Source organism: Formica exsecta, unplaced genomic scaffold (genome assembly GCF_003651465.1).
Source record: "Formica exsecta isolate Colony F162 unplaced genomic scaffold, ASM365146v1 scaffold54, whole genome shotgun sequence".
Taxonomy (NCBI): domain Eukaryota; kingdom Metazoa; phylum Arthropoda; class Insecta; order Hymenoptera; family Formicidae; genus Formica; species Formica exsecta.
The window spans coordinates 18,281-42,509 of record NW_021852643.1 but is presented as its reverse complement, the minus strand read 5'-3'; the positions used below and the strand labels follow the sequence as shown (position 1 = coordinate 42,509).

At 31.4% G+C, this 24,229-nt stretch overlaps 4 protein-coding genes across 8 annotated transcripts in view; 2 read left to right on the top strand and 2 right to left on the bottom strand.

Moving 5' to 3' along the window:
• The first annotated feature begins 8,267 nt into the window (after positions 1-8,267).
• Positions 8,268-10,840, top strand: LOC115241920. The gene is made up of 3 exons (XM_029817895.1): positions 8,268-9,848; positions 10,064-10,596; positions 10,700-10,840. Exons 1-3 carry the CDS (start codon positions 9,158-9,160, stop codon positions 10,748-10,750), a joined length of 1,275 nt encoding a protein of 424 aa, XP_029673755.1. The 5' UTR covers positions 8,268-9,157; the 3' UTR covers positions 10,751-10,840.
• Positions 10,841-10,966: 126 nt separating this feature from the next.
• LOC115241919 (heat shock 70 kDa protein cognate 4-like) lies at positions 10,967-15,516 on the bottom strand. 2 transcript variants are annotated; one of them, XM_029817894.1, is made up of 4 exons: positions 15,496-15,516; positions 13,796-14,045; positions 11,681-12,925; positions 10,967-11,586 (listed from the first exon to the last, which is right to left on the bottom strand). In XM_029817894.1, the coding sequence occupies exons 2-4, from the start codon at positions 13,998-14,000 to the stop codon at positions 11,105-11,107; spliced, it is 1,932 nt and encodes a 643-aa protein (XP_029673754.1). In that variant the 5' UTR covers positions 14,001-14,045; positions 15,496-15,516; the 3' UTR covers positions 10,967-11,104. The 2 variants fall into 2 exon arrangements, with proteins under 2 accessions (XP_029673754.1, XP_029673753.1); XM_029817893.1 differs by lacking the exon at positions 15,496-15,516 and adding an exon at positions 14,850-14,989.
• Positions 15,517-19,330: 3,814 nt separating this feature from the next.
• On the top strand, positions 19,331-23,465 carry LOC115241910 (islet cell autoantigen 1-like protein). 3 transcript variants are annotated; one of them, XM_029817873.1, is made up of 6 exons: positions 19,331-19,880; positions 20,870-21,138; positions 21,292-21,634; positions 21,864-22,139; positions 22,203-22,815; positions 22,913-23,465. In XM_029817873.1, the coding sequence occupies exons 2-6, from the start codon at positions 20,931-20,933 to the stop codon at positions 23,027-23,029; spliced, it is 1,557 nt and encodes a 518-aa protein (XP_029673733.1). In that variant the 5' UTR covers positions 19,331-19,880; positions 20,870-20,930; the 3' UTR covers positions 23,030-23,465. The 3 variants fall into 3 exon arrangements, with proteins under 3 accessions (XP_029673733.1, XP_029673734.1, XP_029673732.1); XM_029817874.1 differs by having other exon boundaries at positions 19,333-20,271; positions 22,203-22,819; XM_029817872.1 differs by having other exon boundaries at positions 19,338-20,271.
• Positions 23,466-23,487: 22 nt separating this feature from the next.
• The window catches only part of LOC115241909 (armadillo repeat-containing protein 8-like), a 4,459-nt gene continuing 3,717 nt past the window's right edge, over positions 23,488-24,229 (bottom strand). For both annotated transcript variants that reach the window (XM_029817870.1, XM_029817871.1), the window contains exons 7-8: positions 24,010-24,176; positions 23,488-23,922 (exon numbers count right to left, since the gene is read on the bottom strand). In XM_029817870.1, the coding sequence (XP_029673730.1) occupies positions 23,886-23,922; positions 24,010-24,176 (204 nt within the window). In that variant the 3' untranslated portion in view covers positions 23,488-23,885. The remainder of the gene's footprint in view (positions 23,923-24,009; positions 24,177-24,229) is intronic.

The window sequence follows — 24,229 nt, the reverse complement described above, 5'->3', positions numbered from 1 at the left end:
TAGATGTTAAAGAGCTCATAAAATTATTATTGCCTATAGAATTAATAATGACAAAAAAGCAAATGTTTAATCACTTGACATATACATTCTTGATCTTTTTGCCGGAAAACTGAAGCTCTCTACACAGACACACACAGACCCACACAGACCCACAAACACAACACACACACATACACACACACACACACACACACACACAATATACATACATACATACATACATATATATGTATATATTGAAATAATATATACCATATTTTTTAGAATAGCTTGCTTTGCTAGCTTATGTATTCCTTCAAGTGTTTGTTTTTTTAGATATGTATCTCATTGTAAAAATGCGCCTGTATGTGATAAAAATATGCATTTTGATACCTTTGCGAATATTATGTGCAAATTACATATTTACGGACATTTTAACGCTGCTTCTATTAATCAAATTTATACGTCATAAAATAAGAATTTTTTAATTCATATTTTTTAAATTTTAGCAGATCTTTATAAGAAAGTAATATTTTTTAAATTTTAGCAGATCTTTATAAGAAAGAATTTTGTTTATAATATCATTTAACATGTAAATAATTATTATAATGTATATCATTAATATCTATATCATGATAATTTGCAATGCTAACTATTTTTCAATTATGAATTTATACTGTTTGCATAAACATGGTACCACTTTCCTCTGATTTATCATATGCATGAGTTATTTTACAGAACATCTGCAATTATATTGCAAAATACAAAATTATACCATGAAATATAAGAACTCTATTAAGTCAAATATTAGTTGAAATAAACACAGAGGCGTGTATTTTATTAAAAACTAAATTATGCAAATTAAATCGTGTTTGAAAAAATATCATTTTGTAAGCAATACTACAATAAAACAATTATTTACGCCTTTTAAATGAATAAAGTGACAATAAAACAAGGGAAATACTAAACGAAAGCTAAAAAATATTTTTGAAACGAATACGAATAATATAACAGAATTTATATTGACTTATATAAAACTTCTATTGTTATACGAGATTTTATTCGATAATTAACGTAATTTGTAATCGAAATATGGACACGACAATGTTCTATTTTCACGTAAGACAAGAGCGATCGAAGGCAATGTATCTCAAGGTTCTCCTTGCTTGCGCTTGCTCCAGAATGTGCAAACATGTTCCTCGAGAATGTTCATTAAAGTATATATGAAGCATTATTCCCGAATGTATTCTCAAATATGATTGATATTTTATGATTAAATATTCAAGTATTATAACTTTTGCAAAAACATGATGTATTATTTTTTCGATTAATGTGAACAAAATGTGTATTTTTTTAAACTATTAAAAAGCGGTAGCAAAAATATATTGTCCAAAAAATTTAAATTATTTAAATCAATTATTTCTAATCATAAAACAATTTTTATCCAATTTTAAAAATTATATAAATTATTATTTAACTTTAATGCTATGTAAAATTATTTTATTTAAATAAATGTTACATTATATCATATATATTTTTTTAGATTTGCTTTGTTAAAGATTTTTAATATTCTGGAATACTAACACCAATTTTATTTCCTTTTCTTATGTGTGTTTATTTTTCTCGATTTTTATATTATATATATATATATATAACGCTATTTTGACATTACCAGAACGATTCTAGAAGAAATTAAAAGTATTTTTAATAGACGGCTTTAGTGTACGCGACCGAGAAGAAAACGTGTTCTTCTTGATTTTCGCGCCAAACATACCACCGGTATTGATTTTAATGGATGCTGCGAAGCTCTGTTCTCTCCAGTTCCGCGTATGTAAGTTAAAATGCATATTATGCATTCGTTACGTTCGTTTGTTTCGAAAGTGAAATTTGGAATGAAAATAAATGAATAAAACTTCATGAGAGAAAAATAACGCATCATTGATATAAACATTTTTTGCTTTTTCATTCATGCTCTGCACTTTTTTAATTGGAAAGAAGCAATCGAACGGAATGGATTAGGCTAACAAACTTAGCCGTTTAGTTATAATATGGAAATTATATATAATAAGAAAGAATAAAAGCTTCACGCTTATTGATGCCTCAAACTCACTTAATTGCTAAATTAAAAAATGTAAGTCACGATAATAGAAATGCACTATTATATGACATTAATGATTTAGCGATAGAGCACAAAATATATCCATTCAATATTAAAAGAAAATATCTTTTTTTTTTTGCACATTTAATATATTTTTTGAAACTCTTAATGATTTGTATTTAATCAAAATAATCAGAGACAATTTTAATAACTCGAACATAGTTTTTTTTAACTAGACTTAATGAAACTGCATGTGCTATGCCATCAAGTATTATTAAAAACTTGCGGTGAACTCTCTGTGAATCATGCCAATCTAAATTTTCGCTCGATGAAATTGTGATGGAGTGCACGCGAAGTAACCGTAACGCGTACGTGCAATGAACTTTAATCAGTATAAAATTAAATATAGCCTGATAAAAAAGTCCAGAGACTACATATTTCTAATCGCGAAATGCAAAACCAGTATATGCTCATCACAAATCGACACAAACTATGATCGCACAGACGGTATTATTCGCAAAACAATGAATTCTGTAATATTGAAATATCTGCATTTGCATAAGCGTCCATGGCGCTGTTAAATGACGCGAAACGTTTATCATTCACTGCTATCATTGTCATTAAATAAGCGGTTTATTCAAATAACATGTAGCCCAAAAAGAAGTAAATCGTAAGCAATTGACAAATAAAAACGTTTATTTAAGATAGAAATTATTAAGAAATATTCAATTATATCATCAAGATAATGATATAAAAAGATTACTAACATACAGAATACTATATTAATAAATTAAAAGTAATGAATTTGAAGGATACGAGAAAGAACCTGTAACATTTTATTAATTTAAACATATAAAAAATATGTAATAAATTTAAACATATTACAAACACGTTTTCATGTTTATATACATACATACATACATACATATATATGTATATATTGAAATAATATATACCATATTTTTTAGAATAGCTTGCTTTGCTAGCTTATGTATTCCTTCAAGTGTTTGTTTTTTTAGATATGTATCTCATTGTAAAAATGCGCCTGTATGTGATAAAAATATGCATTTTGATACCTTTGCGAATATTATGTGCAAATTACATATTTACGGACATTTTAACGCTGCTTCTATTAATCAAATTTCTACGTTATAAAATAAGAATTTTTTAATTCATATTTTTTAAATTTTAGCAGATCTTTATAAGAAACTAATATTTTTTAAATTTTAGCAGATCTTTATAAGAAAGAATTTTGTTTATAATATCATTTAACATGTAAATAATTATTATAATGTATATCATTAATATCTATATCATGATAATTTGCAATGCTAACTATTTTTCAATTATGAATTTATACTGTTTGCATAAACATGGTACCACTTTCCTCTGATTTATCATATGCATGAGTTATTTTACAGAACATCTGCAATTATATTTGCAAAATACAAAATTATACCAAAACATTTTGTATTCAAGTCCAATGTTTTTTTTAAAATAAATTTAGCATGTGTCTAGAATATCAAAGTCTTTTTTTCCAAAAAACATTAAAAGCAGAGAAATATATATTTAATAATCCACTGTTATTTTTACTCCTATTCTTGTATATTCATTCATATCCCTATTTGCTCAATTTACAGCACTACATTTCTTCGCAAGCTTCTATTCCCACGCTTTATCGAATATTTATCGCGTCGATAAAGGTATCGTAAAAATATATATATTACAATCTCGCACTCAAAAATTTACAGCCTTAGAAAGTTCAGCTTAGAAATTATCTACTGTGATAGATTCTTTCTTCCTTTCAACATTATATTTATTCTAACGTAGAAAATAGGATTATCATAGAGAATATACTGTATCTCTACGTATAATTTTTCTCTTCACTTAGGTTCCCGCCGTCCTAGTTTAGCGTCGGTTCATAGTTCGACCTCTTCGTCTCGTAGCTACAGCGCCCGTCGACTCGAGAAGGAGAGAAACGAAAAGGAGCAACGCCAAGCGCTTCAGGAACTCCGACTGGCAAAGCAGCGGGAGCAACTGCAGCAACAGCAACAACATGTAGTACCGACGCCTAGTCCTAGGACACCTCATTCTACAGACGAATTGCTGCCTTCGGTCGAAGAAGGAAAGGAAGACTTTTACAACGAGGTAAGTTAATTTATATCTTACTCGAGATGCCTGTCGTAATCCATCATCATCATGTCAATAGCGCTTTTTAACGGTGACTCTTGAGAAATAAAGGTAATTTTACTTTAGCAAAATATGTGCGTCTACCGACTTTATATTGATAATATAAAGTATAGACCGTAAAATTAGGCTACAATTGCTATTGAGTCTTAAATGAGAACTGATTGCTTTTTCAGCAGGTACCGACGACTTCAGATGTATCAGACATCATTCCGACGACGACGACGACCATAACGACGACGACGATAACAACTTGCAATGTAACAACAACCCGAATAGGCGAGATTGCGCCTATGGCAACGCCAACGACGTCCGTTTTCGGCACGAGCATTGCGCCACGGGCTTCCGATGACATTTTTCAAGTGTAGTCTTCGTCAAAATATGATGAAGTCAATGGACTTACAATTTATTAACGACCTTTTTATCGTATTTGCAAGAACCAATGGCATCATACAGCACGAAGCTGGAGGTATATACGTAAAAAGAGCAATCACTTGCTCTTAATACGAGAAACTCTAATATAAATAGGCATGCACAAATATCGAAAATAAGCTAAATTCATACTCTGTCTGCATTAATAAGTTAGCTTCTTTGTAACATAGAATTCAATTACATATTACATGAATAATAATTTTTGTTTCCTAAACAACGATTATACATACCGCGATATTTAACGCAATGACTAACTTTCTCAGTTTGTATTTAAAATTATATATTATATTACTTTTTTTAAAGTACTACATTTTACAACAATTCTTAAAATAATATGGTTGATATATATTTAATCTGAGTAACTTAATTTATAATTACAAAGCTCTTTTTTAATTCGCCTTTTTTCCACGTAGCATAATATTGGAAATCGATATTTCGCAGCTGACTTGGTAATATCAACAGAGTATTAATGCAAAGGCACTTTCTGAGTGAATGTACTTGGGCACAAGTGTACTTAAACGAGTTATAGAAGGTGAAGACATAACAAAACATATTTTTACTCGGTACTTGCACAGACAGATAAATATTTACAAGAATGCAGCTAGACATTCAAAAAACAGCAAGAGTTAATGACACAATTAAGCGAAGCAATCAATGTATTGACAGAATAATGCTTTTTTTGGATGACTTGATAGGTACAGACAAAAATATTGGAACTGTTTATATATAATGTCTGATTGTGAAAAAATATGCATTTACGCTTAGATAACTTAATATATTATGCAAGGATTCTCGAAATTGATGACAGAATATTCCGAATTAAGCAGAGAACGAGAAAAAGAACCAAAGCGTTTCAATGCTTTGAAATCATTGAATTGAATTACAGTACCGGATAAAAGTTTTACAAAACAAAAATTTTGTTCATAATATGAAAATCATACGTACATTTCTATTACATAATCGAGTTTCTTTTGTATTAAAACATTTTTAATTACACAAAGATTTATGATCTTACAGAGCTCAGTAAAGACTATTTTTACAAATCAATTACATATATCAGAAATAAACTATATCAAAAAATTTATAACAAGAAAATTCAATTAGTTATTTCGATGAAAACAATTTTATATAATTTACATATAAAAACTTATACAGGATGATTCAAAACAATCTGATGTGTCTCCCTCCTTGAAATATCATATTCTTGAGCGAATTCTGTGACGAATTTTCCTTTTACAAAATTTTATCCAAAGCTGAATTATAATTGAAAATAATTAGCTACTTACGTGTCCGGTACAACGGGCAGGCAGAGACGTCGTTACAAGATTCACTTCATAATTTCACAATAAATATCATTAGAAATATTACTGTTTTTACTGCAATACTTTATTATCACATACGCTCACATCAGTGCTATATTGTAAGTACTATATTGTAAAGTAGAACTACCTATGCAACAGTCAGAAAGTAAACAAACTATCCTTCATAAATAATAATAATAAATCGGTCGTATTTATCGTGGGATTTTATGCCTTAATTTGTGCGGAAACTGATATTTGAAGGGATAATAAAGTACTGCAGTAAAAACAGTAATGTTTCTTGTGATATTCATTGTGAAATTGTGAAGTGAGTCTCATGACGCATTGCGCCGTCCCTCCCTGTCCATTATACCGGACTCGTAAGTAGCTAACTATTTTCAATTATAACTCAAAAACTAAGCTTTGGATAAAATTTTGCAAAAGGAGAAATCGTCTCAAAATTCACTCAAGAATATGATATTTCAAGGACATCAAGTTGTTTTGAATCGTTCTGTATATGTCACTGTATAATTACATATCATTTGAAAGCATTGATTCGCCTAAAAACAACATTACTATAACAATGCCTCGTAATCTTTTTGATTCTCATGATATCAATATAATCGTACTTGATACAATAACAATTATTCTCACGTTTAATAAGATGAATTATACATATATTATTATCTAAAAAGTTTTGAACTAGAAATCATTTTGGTGTCAATATATCCGTTCAATGCTTACATGTAACCGTTACATAATCATTTGTTTAAATCAAGTTGCATAAAACTCACATGTGAGCTTGTAAAATTGTTTATCAAAGTGTGATTACATATCAACAGGTCCTAAAGTATTCCTATTCCGTTCGATTTTGGTCGAATGTGATCATCATAATGAACATCGTATTAAATCTTTCATTGTAAAGAATTATGGTTTGACAAAGAAGCTGTTGGAAGAGAACAACCTCTCGAATGGACCGAGGCTAAATATATTTCTACTGTTACATAAACGATAAAAATCTAAAAATAATCTACTATCCTGATTTAACAAATAATAATATCATCGTAAAAATCATAAGATTTACGCTGCATTGCTGCTATTGCTGATTTTTCTCTTTCAATGCAAACATTCCATTGATCTGTTTTAGATATCATAAAGAACTTTTGACTTATTCATTTATTAAATATGCATATGCGCAATGCGATATACACAAGTTCTATTTGAACAAAGCAAAAGCTTTGATTACCTATAAATAACCATTTTGTTTTAATTGTAACTTAAAAAATAATTCAATCAATTAGTTTACATCTTTATATAATATTACATTATGTTTTTAAATCAAAGTTATAAGAAAAACTTTACTTTTAGAATATTTCACGTTTGAAAATTGAGATGATGAGAAAGTTGTGAGATCTTTTCTATTGCAATTGTATATTTTATAATTTACGTGATGCGAAGTTGCGTGGCTCTAATTATTACAGTTAAAACATAATCATAATACATTTCAAGATCGTTTTACAAGCCTCTAAAATATAATCTTTGATTGCTAGAGTCACGTAAAGTATAAAATGTAGTAATACAAATCATTAGGAGAAATTATCATACGCGATGCGATCACGTTCGTAATAAAGATTTACGGAATCAGACGAACGTCAGAGACATTATTTATTATAGCAAAACGTATATCGACATTCTCGTGTTCGGATGATTTACGCTGCCTTTTCCGAATAAATAATTAAAAAAGGATGAATGAAAAGAGAAAGAGTGCGTCGCGTTAAAGTCCAGAATGTTCATACACTCATATATGCTGCATAGCGTGAACGTTGTATAGGCATATGTATTTACACGCAAATTCACACATGTGTACATTTGACACAAAGATAAAATACCTATACTTACGTGTTCGGCAATGATCGCACCTGATTATTAGGCTCGATTTAGTCGATTAATCTATTATCATTAATGCAAGAGAGGAAATATAAAGTTATATCACACACAGGCTGCATTTTTCCGGAATATTAAATACTCGACTTGCCGCCTGATTTATAAAAGTCGATGTACAATGTTATCGTTTTATCTCTATTTTAAATGTTTACTGTATCATAAGATTGTAATATAGTCGTTGAGCTAAATAAAGCTCGTTTTTCGATATAAGCATATATACCTGTAGATGCGATTATTTCATTTTAAATTTTATAGAGAGAGTATTATAATGACATCATCGACATGATCAAAATGGAAATATCAATGATGATATCAATGGAAATATCAATAGAAAATTATTTCTATAAATTGAAAGCGCGCGAAGCAATTGCCCAGACAATTGACCTTATAGAACTATGTAGAAAAAGACAAAGAGAAAAGACAAAGTAAAGACAAAGAACGAGGCGCAAATACTTAGCAAAAATATTCAAAAGGTTGGGAAGGTTAGTTTTGTTAATACTAACAGGATAGATCGTCCCCATAGTCTCCGAAGTATTTAATGAACCGTATCAATTTCTTGGGACACAGTCACGAATTTCTCGGCGAAGAGATAACTTTACATACAAGTCCTAGAAAAACTGCATACTTATAAAAAAATCATATTTCATAAATATTTTTGATACACGAATTAAAATTATTTTTTTGTTACTTATTTTATTTTTTTGTATTATATATAAATATATAGTACACATTAGTTGCTATATATTTATATTTTATCATCAACTGTTAGTTTCTTATAAACTTTTTTGTTAAATGTTGCGTGTGTTAATATAACGTAAATTAATATAATATAAAATAATGCTTACAAAAAGAGCATGTGTCTCAAAAAGTTAACGCGAGCCTTCCATTATTCAAGATTTTGTGCATTATTAATGGTGTATATTGTTCCTCTCTTTGCCTAAAGATCGATTTAATTTACTAAAACCGTGTTATGCTTAGAATAGCTAATAGCACGCAATCTGAGCTTCGTTAATATTACAATAGTAATGTGTGTCCTTTGTTCTATCTGATATACCAGGAAAAACGAACTATGTACTTGTTAGAGTCTTACACACATTGCTTTCAAAAACTCAGTACTTCAACACTTTCTCTTCAAAGTATCCTATATCAAAAATATAAATTTGATGTAATCATTCACAGTCGTAAACGTATCAATTAATAAGAAGACTCGAGATAAAAGATGGAAGAAGAAATCTCTGTGCAAGTGGAAGACAACTCGCCCTCGATAGAGCACACTTTACGTCCAGTAATATTTGTCTCTTGGTTCCTAGGCGTCGGCGTTGCACGTCCACGAAAGTGTCCTAAAGCTGTTACGATAATCCTACGTATCATTCACTTTGGAGTATGTTCCGCTATCGTGGCTTATGGTGCGATAGATTTCTTCACCTTTGGTAACGTCTTCAAAAGCGACATATTCAAGATTATGTACTACATGAACAAAATGACGTGTTATGTGTCGGCGTATTATTATGTTTATCATGGCATTAGGCAATACGATAAGTGGCCTAAATTAATGAACAAAATGAAGAATCTCGATCATAAGATCAGAAGAGAAACGTTTGTGAACAATCAACCGATAAAAAATATCGAAGTGCTGGCTATTCTCGCGACATTCGCTTGCGGACCTCTATCTCTAATCATACATGCTGTGTATTATTATTTTACATATCCCGAAAATATTTTTGCCTCCGACTTGCTGCTTTATTATACGATAGCTCAATCATTGATGAACAGCTTCATCTTTGATATTATCGTCTACGTGCTGTACCACAGATTTCAAACGATAAATGAATTAATCGTGCAATTAGATAAACAATTTAGTGCGCCATGGATTACGCATAAAATCAGATGCATCAGAGAATTACACACGGGTAAGTGCTCGTCTTTTATTAAAAATATTGTTACAATCTCTTTGAAGATAAATATTACTTTAATATCTTTTATAGCATTATTTGCCCTCGATAGTGTATATATTAATGTATATATTATTATTCACGTAGGATTCAAGATATAATTCAATATGTATAAAATTTCACGATAGTATATTTATATTACATTGTCGAATTAAGAACTCTCTGTTATACAGGAATTTGTGATGTAGTCATCATGATAAACGATATTTACGGTTTTCATCTTCTCCTTTGCTCGGCAAATTGTTTCACCATGGTCGTGGCTACGCTATTTAGAATTTACATGAGCGTTGTAGAAAGAAATTACGCATTCATGCTGATAAATAATATTATTTGGATTTTATACGCTGTGCAATTCGGCCTAATGTGTTGGATCTGTACACTTGCGCGTCAAGAATCCGACAAGACCGGAATAATTATGTATACGATTGTGCTAAATTACAACGCTGCGAATCTTGGTAAGCTAAACAGTACGAAAAATCAATTAAGTCTGGAAGTACCACCGGAAAACCAAGACGATGAGCAAAATTCTAATAGAAGTAGCAGTTATAATCTGAACTATATTACCATAAAAAATCTCCTACGTAAAAACCTAGACCGAGACTGTGTCAGAAACGAAGTTAATGATTTTTCGATTCAACTACAACAAAATCGAGTAGCAATTACTGCTTGCAACTTTTTCGAAATGAATAATGCTCTACTTAGTGGTGTAAGTATACGATCTATATAGAACAGATTAATTTCTCTTTTGTGGTTTATAATATATAATTAACAGCACTATATATCAAAATAAATAATAATTTCTTTTTCAGTTCATCGGTGTGATTACCACTTACTTAATAATCCTCGTTCAATTTTATTGACCTGAACATCGGGACACATAATTCAATAGGAGACGCTAAGAAATTCTCACGCCTTAAATAGCGTTAAAAAATAGGAAAGATGAAGATAATTATATCTTCTTCCTATAAATATTAATTTATATATACATAATATTTAAACTAAACAAATATATATTATTTATTAATTTCTAATAAATATTATAATAAATTTATCATTATATCAAAATTAACTCTTCATAATCTTTAAAAAATAAAAAATTTTATTTTACAAGAAATGAACTAAACAATGTTAGACATAAATAACAATACGTGTTGTAAAATGAGATGAAATGTAATATTGTTTAAGCTATATGAGAGAATAAAGTGATAATCGATTTAATCAACTTCCTCAATGGTTGGTCCGGCACCACCGGCGCCGGGGTTGGGTCCTGCTCCTCCAGCACCAGGGAAACCACCAGGTGCTCCACCGCTTTGATAAAGTTTCGCGACAATAGGATTGCAAATAGCTTCCAGTTCTTTCTGCTTGTCAGCGAACTCTTCCTTCTCCGCTAATTGATTGGCATCCAACCACGAGATAATTTCGTTGCATTTGGAGATAACTTTTTCCTTGTCAGACGGATCAATCTTATCTTTAACCTTGTCGTCTTCCATCGTGGTCTTCATGTTAAAGCAATACGATTCAAGAGCATTTTTAGCAGTAATTCTTTCCCGTTGCTGTTCATCTTCTGACCGGTATTTCTCGGCTTCATTTACCATCTTCTCTATATCCTCCTTCGATAAACGTCCTTTGTCATTGGTAATCGTGATCTTATTTTCTTTGCCAGTAGATTTCTCAATTGCAGAGACATTCAATATGCCTACAAAATAAAATATGAAAATACAGAAAAAGTTAATTAAATAATCAAATAATTTTTAATTATAAAAAATCAATGTTTGAAATATTGAACTTACCATTCGCATCAATATCAAAAGTAACTTCAATTTGCGGTACACCCCTAGGCGCCGGTGGTATTCCAGTTAACTCGAATTTGCCGAGAATATTGTTATCCTTGGTCATCGCTCTCTCTCCTTCGTAAACTTGAATAAGTACTCCCGGTTGATTATCGGAATACGTGGTAAACGTTTGGGTCTGTTTCGTTGGTATCGTCGTATTCCTCTTGATCAAAGTTGTCATGACACCGCCAGCGGTTTCAATACCCAACGACAACGGGGTCACGTCCAGTAGAAGTAGATCTTGAACTTCTTCAGACTTGTCACCGTGCAAAATAGCCGCCTGAACTGCTGCGCCGTAAGCAACGGCTTCATCCGGATTAATGGATTTATTCAGCTCCTTGCCGTTGAAGAAATCTTGAAGTAACTTTTGAATCTTTGGTATTCTGGTGGAGCCACCGACTAGAACTATACTGTGAACTTGAGCCTTGTCCATCTTCGCATCTCTAAGTGCTTTCTCGACGGGTTCAAGAGTGCTTCTAAACAGATCAGCACAGAGTTCTTCGAATCTAGCTCTGGTGATCGATGTGTAGAAATCAATACCCTCGAACAACGAGTCAATCTCAATGCTCGCTTGCGTCGACGAGCTTAACGTTCTCTTCGCCCTTTCGCAGGCTGTTCTCAGACGTCTCAGAGCTCTCTTGTTAGTGCTCAAGTCCTTCTTGTATTTCCTCTTGAATTCTTGCACGAAGTGGTTTACCATTCGATTATCGAAGTCCTCGCCGCCGAGATGCGTGTCCCCGGCCGTAGATTTTACCTCGAAGATACCATCCTCAATTGTCAGGATCGACACGTCGAAGGTACCACCGCCCAAGTCGAAGATTAAGACGTTCTTTTCGCCTGCGGCTTTCTTATCGAGACCGTACGCTATTGCGGCTGCTGTCGGCTCGTTTATTATCCTGAGAACATTCAGACCAGCGATAGCGCCAGCATCCTTCGTCGCCTGTCTCTGAGAGTCGTTAAAATAAGCTGGCACAGTAACAACGGCGTTCGTCACGGTCTTGCCCAAATACGCTTCCGCTGTCTCCTTCATCTTCGTTAAGACCATGGAAGATACTTCCTCGGGAAAGAAGGTCTTCATTTCGCCTTTGTAAGATACCTGGATCTTTGGTTTGCCTCCCTCATTGATTACCGTGAACGGCCAGTGCTTCATGTCACTCTGTACCGTCGCATCATCGAACCGGCGACCGATCAAACGCTTTGCGTCTTTAGAAAAAGATAAAAATTATAAAATATTATAAGTTGTCTTTTCTTCAAAAAATGTATCTTAAAACATGCCGTGCAATTAACTGGAAATGAGAATGTGGATTTTATGGGATTCTGAAGGAACAGTTGCAGAATGTTGAATTAGCCTACTCAAAAAAATATCCAATATTTGCCAGCTTGATATTTATAATTGTAAAGTAATATTGTTTAAAGAAAAATTTTTAAGGGGTTTACTTACCGCAAGTTTTATTAATTGTAAAAATAAAATTACAAGATTTATTACAATATTAAGCGTTAAACATAATATGCGTGTTCGTAAAAATGTATTACGCAATACATTCATTACGTAAAAAATTAACAAATGTCCGATATTTAACGAAAAATATATCGTGTGAATCATTTTGATTTCAATCCAACATGAATCAGTGAATAGCGTTTGTCGCTGGCGTAAATTGGGATTATATAAAACTGTGACGTGTATAAATGTCAGAACGCCTGGCTATAATGTAATGTAAAGGACGAAAATGAACGGACGGAGCAAAGAGGGAATTGCGTGCACAACGAATAGGTAGATGCTATAGAAAGATTGTGCAAGGTCACTAGTAGTAAAATATACAATCGATATGCACTATGTATATATAACAGTTTCAAGTTCAATTCCAAAGAATAGAAAAAAAGTCAAATACTAATCTTGATATTAAAATAATTCTTTGTGTCTCATATGTCAAAATTGTAAAACATATACACTTAATATAATTTTAAAACTCTCTTTAAAATATGATAAAACAACGAAATTCTTATTAAATTACTATGTTGTTGCGATTGCAACATGAATATAAATGTCGCGTTATATGAAAATTTTTCACTTACCAAAAATGGTGTTGCTGGGGTTCATGGCAACCTGGTTTTTCGCCGCATCACCGATTAACCTCTCGGTGTCGGTGAAGGCTACGTAGCTCGGTGTAGTCCGGTTACCTTGATCATTGGCGATGATTTCAACTTTTCCGTGTTGGAAAACACCCACGCAGGAATACGTGGTACCCAGGTCGATTCCAACTGCCGGTGCTTTCGACATTGTTATTCTTCTCTTTTACGAGTAGTCTCTCAACGTAATCAGATACTGAAATCATAATAATATGTGAGCTATATGTGCAGCGCGATAAAAAAAAACAGTTTAATTGATTTAATTTCGAGCGAATAAAGTTGGAGCGATTGAACGTACTTCGCGTTCGAAATAATACGACGCAATAACTCATGTCGTATAAACATCTTACTTCTCGAATAATCAATTAACGACTAATTCAATAATTTCTTTGATATTAATTCTAGTATTATTTTTATAGTTATAAAAATGTATTATGGTATATTTCTAAATATGTAATATATTATTGTAAGAAGAAATAAGTAATATTTATCATTCATTCAATATCGATAACTTTGTGAAAACGTTTTTCCACCACAATCAATTATTGCATCATTGCATCATTCGTCAAAAAAGCTACAATATCTCGAATATTATAATATAAAAATTATCATTTAAAGATAATAATAATAATGCTTTTTAGTTATTCCGAACAAATTCTAATAAAAGTGCACTTCCATAAATAATTTTTTACACATACACACATATACACACTACACATATCCGGATTACAACTTTCAATAAGAACTTATATAATAAAATGAGAAAAAACACAGGTTTGTATAATAAATCTATTAAAATAAACAAATTTTGATAATATCACAGAAAACTGTGCAAAAATTTAGATTTCAACATCTTTAATTTAAGAATGAAAAATGTTTCACGGGAAGAAGTACGATGCATCAGTTTTCAGAAAAGAATTAACCTTTACACTACGATATGATTTTACTTTATAACAAATAATTTAAAGCTAAATGTATATACAGGACACGGAATATTCACCTTGTCGTAACTTTTCTATTACGTAGATGATTTAATCTGCGAGTCGGCACTAAAATGTAGGCACTTGTGAATACACTTGAACTTGTCGCTTGTCGCGTTCGTTATGAGAACTGATGACGCGACCCTCGCGCCGCGCTTTTAATATACCGAATCGCCCGCTTCGAGAAGCTTCTGCGGATGACCAATCGCGGCGGCCCGATTTCTCGAATCCTCAAGATGTTTCGGTGCGTGCGTCGGACGTAGAAAAAATAAAGAGAGATGCGCGTACGCGTCGTACTACGAACGGGATAGAAAGAGAAGGACAAAGATACGAACGTAGGAAAATACTGTGGATCGTGTCGCACGATATAGAATAATCACGGCTATAATTAACTGCGCAAATCATGTTCCTTTCGTTCCGATGAAATATCATAGCGCACCAATGGAATAAAGAATAATTGTTTTGTTATATAAACATCAATTGTCTGCATATAATGAAATCATTCGCGTATTTTCTAGAAATGACAAGAAATAGCGCGACAGTTTGTTCGAAGAAGATCGATCGCGTTTGCGCGGGATTGAAGAATCTTTGATATTCGAGAAAATACGCGATTTATCAAAATAAACTTACTTTTTTACAAAATAATATATATATATATATATATACCTTTATTTTTTCCGATTTTCCAGTCTGGCAATGCTTCGATTCGCTTCACGGTAATAGCCAAACGTTAAACTAAAAATGCCTGTAGATAAAGAAAAACATAAAAATATTACTATTATTATCATATTATATAACTTCTAAGAATAGTTCAGAAAAACATATATGTATGTTGACAACACTTATTATCCTTTTATCGCGACAACGAGAATAATATTCGTAGATTACTATGATACATAATACTGCTAATTAAAGATCTCTTCACATGGAAAAATAAAAATTTTAAATAAAATAAAACATACCCAAATATAAGTATATATACCAATTGAGAGAGAGAAGATGGATTGACAACAAATTTTATTCAATCGAATGTTCGACCGGAATTGCGACACTACATAATCTATTTATATATATATAAAGATCTTCATAAAATATTCCAAACGATTCTAATTTAAGCAAACAGCTTTACTGAAGATGCACGATAAAAATAGCTTTTACGATACACAAAATATATAACAAAAAATTATACCAGCGCCATCTAAACATTTATAAATCCAATTTAGCTTTCGTATTTTATTTATCGTCACAGTATATGTATAACCAGTAGCGGCACTCCGTGTCAATCCTTTTGTTATTTGTGTCTGAAATCACGTGTCATGCCGCCATGTTCTTGGTGGCAATAGCGCGCTAATATTTAAATTGTAAGAAAGGAAGGAGCAACTATAAAAAATTATTTTCATATTATATAAGTAACCGCAATTCATATTTTCTTAAATAGATATTACAAATTTGCAAATGTAACATTAAAGTAACGCAAGTAATCATATGAAAATAAATAAAAAATGAAATAAATAAGTAATAATATTAAATGTATATTATATTATAATATATTATTCCTAATATTATAATGTATTATGTATTATTTTTGTATTTATAATAAACATAGGTAATATTTATAATTTTTGTTTTATTTATAAGCAAATTGATGTACATTTCGATTATTTACAATTGAATTGTGTATAATGTGTCAAATACAATATAAATACAATTCAATGTAAAACTTGATTAATGATTCCAATTTTTTTGTTATCCTCTTCAAAAATGAATAAAACTTTTCAAATCTTACAATATATGTATATAAAAATTAATTATAAAAAAATATGTAAACATTTTTAACATTTGCAAGCTACAATTTACATATTACAAAGAAGGAAAAGTAGAACCAGACTGGAAGAAGAGGCCACAGTATGAAATCTTCAAGGACAAGGATATTGTAACAAAGGGAAAAGAAGAGGATCTGAAGAACCACTTAGGTGCTCATCCTGTCCTGTTTGTGGACCTCAAAGGTTCTACAATTTGTAAATATGAAGATGCATTGGCGCATTGTTACATGAGCATTAAGGATGCTTCCGAAAGGCATGAGGCATTCTTGCTGAAGAATATCCAAAATAAAAATCATAGAAATTTGTGCGAGATGTGGTTTGAATCCAAGATATATCAAGACGTTGGCGAACAAAATGTGAAAAGTCGTCTGAGAGGCTTGTGTAAATATCTATATCAGGCACATGAGGAAAAGCGCGTTTAGGTTCTTATTGATAAATGTGACGCAGTTGTCGTATCTGCACTACGTGATGGTGCTTCTGATTGTGAAGTAGAGCGAATCGCTCAACTTATGTCAACAATTTTGTATCGGATTACAAAGGGAGACATTGCTCAGGCAATGATTCAAGGAATGCTGCTTACAGGAGTTTCCTATATAAGTGGTGCAGGATACACTCAAGATGTCAAAGCAGTTGCATGCAGATTTCTAGATGATACCCCTGATGTTGCAACAGGCTTTCTAAGAAAGAATATTGTTCCATTTTACGGTCTTCATGAAGAACAGCTTGATGACATTTTAAAGAAAATAAGAGGGTCACTAAAACTCAGTGATGACAAACTAAAAAGGAAAAAACATGAAATAAAGATGGACTTCAACGGATTCCACACAAAAATAGGGCAGAAATCCATATACCCTCTCTATATAGTTGCTATTTATTTGATGATTAGTGGAAAGATGTTAGAAGTAGAAGCTCCTCCTCTGCTTAGTACGTACGAAAAGATACTAGCTGATATTGACATTGCCTCAGATATTCTAAATTTAGATGGAAGCTCAGAATTCCCAATCAAACTACAAGCAAGTGTTTTCTAAAGATGCTGAAGACAGCTAATGTTATGGTTGGCAAGTTTAATAATGCACTTCAGGAAGCTTGTGCAAGACATATCTGCAATCTTAAGAGATATTTTCTGCGGAGAAATATAGTCAACTATAGAAAAACGTTGATCTTGTTATATAATGATCTCAAATCCCTTTTCAAAGGGTTTGAGAACCAATATCCGACAGAATATAGCGAAAATTCTTTACAAGGCCTAATGTTTATGGTCCTGAGTAGAACATGTGATATGAAGGAATTTTCTAATATTTCTACTGAGCTATGGATCAAAGATAATAGGGGTCGAAACGGAATAATCGATATCTGGATGTTTGATAAAAATAGGCAATTTGCCATAATGTGGGAACTTAAATACAATGCAACACCACGAGACAAAAAGAAAACTTCTATTTATGCCTTAAATGAATTAAGAGGTCAAGAAAAGAAAGCAGGTAGAAATGATGTGGTATGCTACATAGACAAATTCCAACAATGCAAAGTAACCGAGTATTTTATGGTGGGTCTTGCCATGGATGAAGCATTCTTCCTCATCCGTAATCTCTTAATAGAGATGTGGTGATCTCTGAACATATGTCTATAGTGTGCGCCTACCGCAGACATATGGGACCTACAGTTTAACGCAGGTTCCGAACGGCATAGACTACTCTCGGTGGTTTGCCATTGCCTTCCGAGAGGTGGCGATCGCGAATTATCGAAAATAACATTCGATGTTTTCTGGCACTGGCTGGATTTGAACTCTTCTGAGCCCTTCAGCACAGAAAGCCGACGCAAAACTCTCTGCGCCACGATCGACACGGATGAAGCATATCAACCATAAATTTCTATAGCAACCAGCAAAGTCGAAGAAGCTGACGCAGAATCTTTCATCTGCATTTAAGAAACTAAGACAGAAAATTATAAGGAGTTATATCATCATGATAAATGTTTTGATTTGTTACGTACGAGCTAACTAGAGTTTGCTTTTAATGTAATTCTACCAATCATATTGGCTATTATGTACGAGCTAATTAGAATTTTTTTTTCTTGTCACAAAAGTTGTCAGTCTACTTGATCATTGCAATTTTTAGTTTTTATGTGTATAAAGATCAATTAGTAACATTTTATCATGTTTTTTGTATTTTTTTAGTTTTTGTGTGCATAAAGTTCAATTAGTAACATTTTCTCTTGTTTTTTTGTATTGTTTCTTAAGTGTACAATCCTCTTGGTCTAGAAATGAAATCCCCTTTTGGGGAGAAGAAAACTGAAGGATTGTTATAGAATTTTACCCATTTTTTGGTAATTTTTCAATCCTTTTTTTATTTAAATTTTGATTGGGAGAATTTTATGAAAAATGTGATTTTCATATATTTATGACTTAATTTTAATATTATTCTCTTTAAAATTGGTGTTTTAAGAGAAAGATGTTTGTCCCAATCGGTAGTGGTCTCGGAGTGAAACAAAATTGGGGAATTTTTTGATAAATTGCTTTTTTTTAGTTATTTTACTTGATTTTAAGGTAGGTTTTTGCTTTATTTTGATTTTTGAAAATGATTTGATTGGGGAGAAATTGGGAGATTTGAAAAATTGAATGTTTTGGGCTATTTTGAATATGATTTTCAGTGATTTTATGTGTTTTTAAAGGAAACATTTTTGTCCCAATCACATATTTTAATGATCTTGGTGGATTTTGCACAAGATTTTGTTGATTTTTTAGCCTTTTTGCTATGAAATTGCGAGTTTTTTTTATAAAATCTAACAGTTTTTCGATCTCCAATTTGATGTGGTCTCAGAGTGGCATTATGTACTCTACATTATGTACATTACGATCACTCATTGCACATAACCACATCATGCACTATATACACTTGATATTTTTAATTTAATTTAAATTTTTTAAATGTTTTAAACGTATACGTTTAAAAAATGAATGACGTTTGAATGACATGAATTGATCAAATATCGAATTCATATCGATATTTACGCCATGTTGTCGGTAGTGATGCAACGCATGCACTGTAGCACTTTTCGGACGCTATTTCCATCAAGTGACGCTACTGGTTATACATATACTGTGTTATCGTGTTCAATCGACTGAAGATAAGAAGACTTACTATCGATTCAAGTTCAGTGTCACAGAGAAATTTAATGCATTACATGAAATATTGTCTGACAGAAGTTTAACAGCTGATTCATACAATAGTAATATTAATTTGTTCTCTTACATATTATCTTTTATCGTGACGTAAACCACTTTGAGTATATCCAATCACATCTCGTCGCTATTCCATTTTATTGTCAGTATTGGCAGTATTAGTCGACTAGAACTGGTTGCTTGTCAGACATGACAAGTTAGCCTTCGTGGCTTTCCTGTTTGATAAACTATCATGTAGAAATGATACAATTGTCGTCACACTGTGAGACATTTTAACTATGCAGTACAAATGCAATCTTAGCGTGCGAGTAATATAGTTACGTGCATTATGTGATTACACTTGAATGATGATACAATTTCGGGCTCATGCTTTGTGATTGTAAATATTAACCCACATTCGTATCCAGATATCAGCAGGTCTTCCGTTATGAATGCTTAGTAAGTTTTTTCTCCTTTTTTCTTCTTATGTAAATTTCATTGATTAGAATGCTTGGCTTGAGCTTATCTCACCGGTAAGCGCGTTGCATGTAAGTGCATTGGTAAAAAAAGGGCTTGGAAAATAAAAGACAATAATTGTCATTCTTTCATTCCAAATAAGCTCTATTTTAAATCAATATCTGGTAGTTTATCATATTTCATCATGTTATTAATAGATATCATGTAAATTGGTTATATTTTTGTAAGTCTTATGAATTTATTTTTTTATTATTATTGTTTATGTATAAAAAATAGTCGGATATTAATTGCCAAGAGATATATTATCTATAGGCACCATAGATTTGTAAACTTTCTGCTTTTCACATTATTAATTGAGAAAAAAATTAATATATTTATATTATTCAATATAACAATAAAACTAAACACATATTTTAATGTATATAATTTATTTTTTTTGTAATGAAATGGGAATATATTACATTTATCAATTAAATTTTTTGCATATGTTTTCTTTAATTGTACGTGATTATCATTATATTTAATAATATGTATTGATTAAAACTTACACATACAAAATTTCTTTATATCCTGTATATAGTAACAGAGGTGCACCAGGTATATCAGGAAATACCTTTGATTGTTGGGTTCAAAAATCTAATATGCATGATGATTCTGCTATAACAAAGATGCAACATCAATTCTGGGTAACAAAGCAGGTTTTATCTCGAAGATTGGGAAAGAAAGAGGACGAATGTATAATTGCTTCGGATGCTGAATTGGATGCAAAGCTAGAATTATTCCGCAGTATCCAAGAATCTTGTTCTTATTTACAAAGAGTTATTGACAGATACCAAGAAAGATTATGCAGTGCGTTTTAACACAATTTCTAATAAAGAATAATATATTAATATTATCATTTTCTAACATATCTGTATTATATATCTTTTCTTTAACAAATATAAGATTTAAGGGTAAATTTATAATATTATGGTAATGGAATAATTTATACTTTCTATATAGATTTAGCTCAGGAGGAAAATGCAATGGGACGTTTCTTAAAAGATGCTGGGAAACAAGATAAAACTCGTGCTGGCAAAATGATGTCAGCAGTTGGAAAATCTTTATCTTATTCAGGTCAACAAAGGCTTGCATTGAGAACTCCTTTGGGTCGATTGTATCAAGAAGTAGAAACATTTAGGCAAAGAGCTATTGAAGATACATTACAAAATGTGCAAGCGATGGAAAAAGCCCGTATAGAATATCGAGCTGCTCTATCATGGATGAAAAATATTTCTCAAGATTTAGATCCAGATACATCCAAACAAGTAGAGAGATTTAAAAAAGTTCAAGCACGTGTTAAACAGTAGGTTCCATTTTACACATTCATGTAATACAAATACAATCACTTAATCTCAATTCCTCTCTTTTAACTATTTAACTAAATGGCGCGCGCGCGCGCACACACACACACACACACACACATATATATATATATATATATATATATATATATATATATATATATACCGTGTTTGTTCTTATAAATTTAATTATATGTTTAAAGAAAATTTTTTATGTATCTGTCAATTTAGGGGCAAAATAATTTTTGACAATCTGGCTCTTGACTGTCTTCAGAAGGTTGACTTATTAGCAGCAGCAAGGTGCAATATGTTCAGTCATGCCTTAGTTTTATACCAAACCACACTTCTGAATTTTACAAAGAAATCTGCACAAGCATACTCTACAATAGCAAACAGCTTCAAAGGCTATCAACATTTTGATTTCACAGTTGTACGAGAACTGGCTGAAACTTCTAGTAAATTGGCACAGGAAACAGGTGGTGATGACGATCCAGAGAATAAGGATAAGTGAGTTACAAAATAAAAATAAATGTCATGTCATCATTTTTGTTATGATATCAACTTTTATAGATTACCATTTTTCGATATGGATTATCATGATGATGTTGAGGAGGCACAAGAAGCTACTACAAATTCAGAGAAAACTAAGCAAAATGAAAAGCTCTTAGATATAGAAAATGAGCCAAAAGATATATTAATACATTTAGATGAGACTACAAATTCTTCGAGGAACGGAATTGTGCATAATACTAATGATACAGAAAATGATAAAGGTCTTGAAGAGTTCTTTGGAAATTTAATCTTAAAAAAAGATGTCTCCAATAATACCGGACAATCGATTACAAAAGCCGAGGAAAATAATCATTCCACATTTAAGAAAAATTCTGAAGAGCAGAAGTTAGCAATGGATATATTTGAAGAATGTAATACAAATTTTAATTTAGCTGATTTACCGTTGTTGTCATCAGAAGCTCAACAGCAGCAATCGTTAAATTTATTGGCTTCTGAAAGTGCAGCGTTATTCGATGAAATTCTGAATGATAAGCAACAATGCACAAACAATGATTGGGAAGGCATATCAAATGATACTTTCCTACCACCAAATATTTTGAAACAGAGTTTAGGAGATGCAGCGCTAGGCATGGGACAGAAGAGTACCACAACTAATAGCGTAGACGACAAAGTAAGTATCTTTAAATGTAGTCCAAAATAGTAATAATGTCCTCTTTCCCTCTCCTCTAACATCCTGTACAATTAATATCACAATATTCTTTTCATAGAAAAAGAACAAGACTGGAAAGCAAAAAGGTAACTCGTGGTTGGACTTATTTGCAGAATTGGATCCATTGGCTAATCCAATGGAGAATCTTTCTGGTGATAGTAATGCTTCTGCTTAATTCATAATGCATTTTAATAGTAATATTACCCTGACATTCGGGTTACTTGATATTTATAACAATAAGGAAAACTATCAAGTTATCATTTATTATCAATGAGTATCATAACACATTGAACACATAATTCAATGTTTTCACTTGGTACAAGTTTGTATCAGTATTTACCAGTGTGTTTGTAAACTTTTAAATGTAACATTCCAGATTTTTTTTAATATGTCAATTGTCATAAGAATCAAAACTATTTGAATTACATGAATTTTTTCATATAAGCTAGAGATACATACCAAAGATATAAAATTTAATGTTTATTGAACATTATGCTAGTCATATATATATATATATATATTTTCTTTCAAATATATATTACAAAATCTTTAATATAAATAAATTTATTATGTATTTCTTTATAGTGTTCTAATAGACATATCCACACAAAGGAATGAAAGTATACTACATAAGTATATGTACTTTCTGTTTATTCCAAATTTTTTCCATGATTTTACTTATTCTCTTAACTTTTTTTCGTATTGCGTATCAATCCATAACATCTGAAGCCTCTGCTTGTAAACTAATATTTTAAATTAATAGATATCAAACACATCTTTTTCAATAAAGAAAAAGAAATTGTATATATTTTTTCACATTCCTTTTTGTATTAAATTAAATAAATACTACAGACAGAGTTACAGGCATAGGCTCAGAAATATCAATTTGTTCAATCTTGTTTATAACTTTCAAATACTTATACATCATCAACCGAGGTAATCACAGTATTAATGTTAAAGTCGTAATATATTTCAAATATAAAAAAGACCTTTGAAATCATCCGAAATCTAATCTTCATCGGAAATATGTTTCAAGGCTCGTAAAATTGCGCTAGGGCAGTCTTGACTCTGAAATGGAAATAATAATGAGGTTTGTTAACATACGTTTATAATAAGTGACAATAATGGATGGGGCATAATATTTATCATTCATACTTGTCCAACAATTGAGTATCTTTTGTGTGACGTAGTTGTTGCAAAATACGATAAATTCCTAATTCTCTTAGACGTGCTTGCCGTTGCGCAGAACCGGGTTCGTCTCTCCAGACTAGGTTACATACACAGAAAATCGCTGCGACTTGTAGTTTCACATTGCTATGCATCTATATAAAATATATATACTGTACATATACTATAAAAAATTATATATATATAT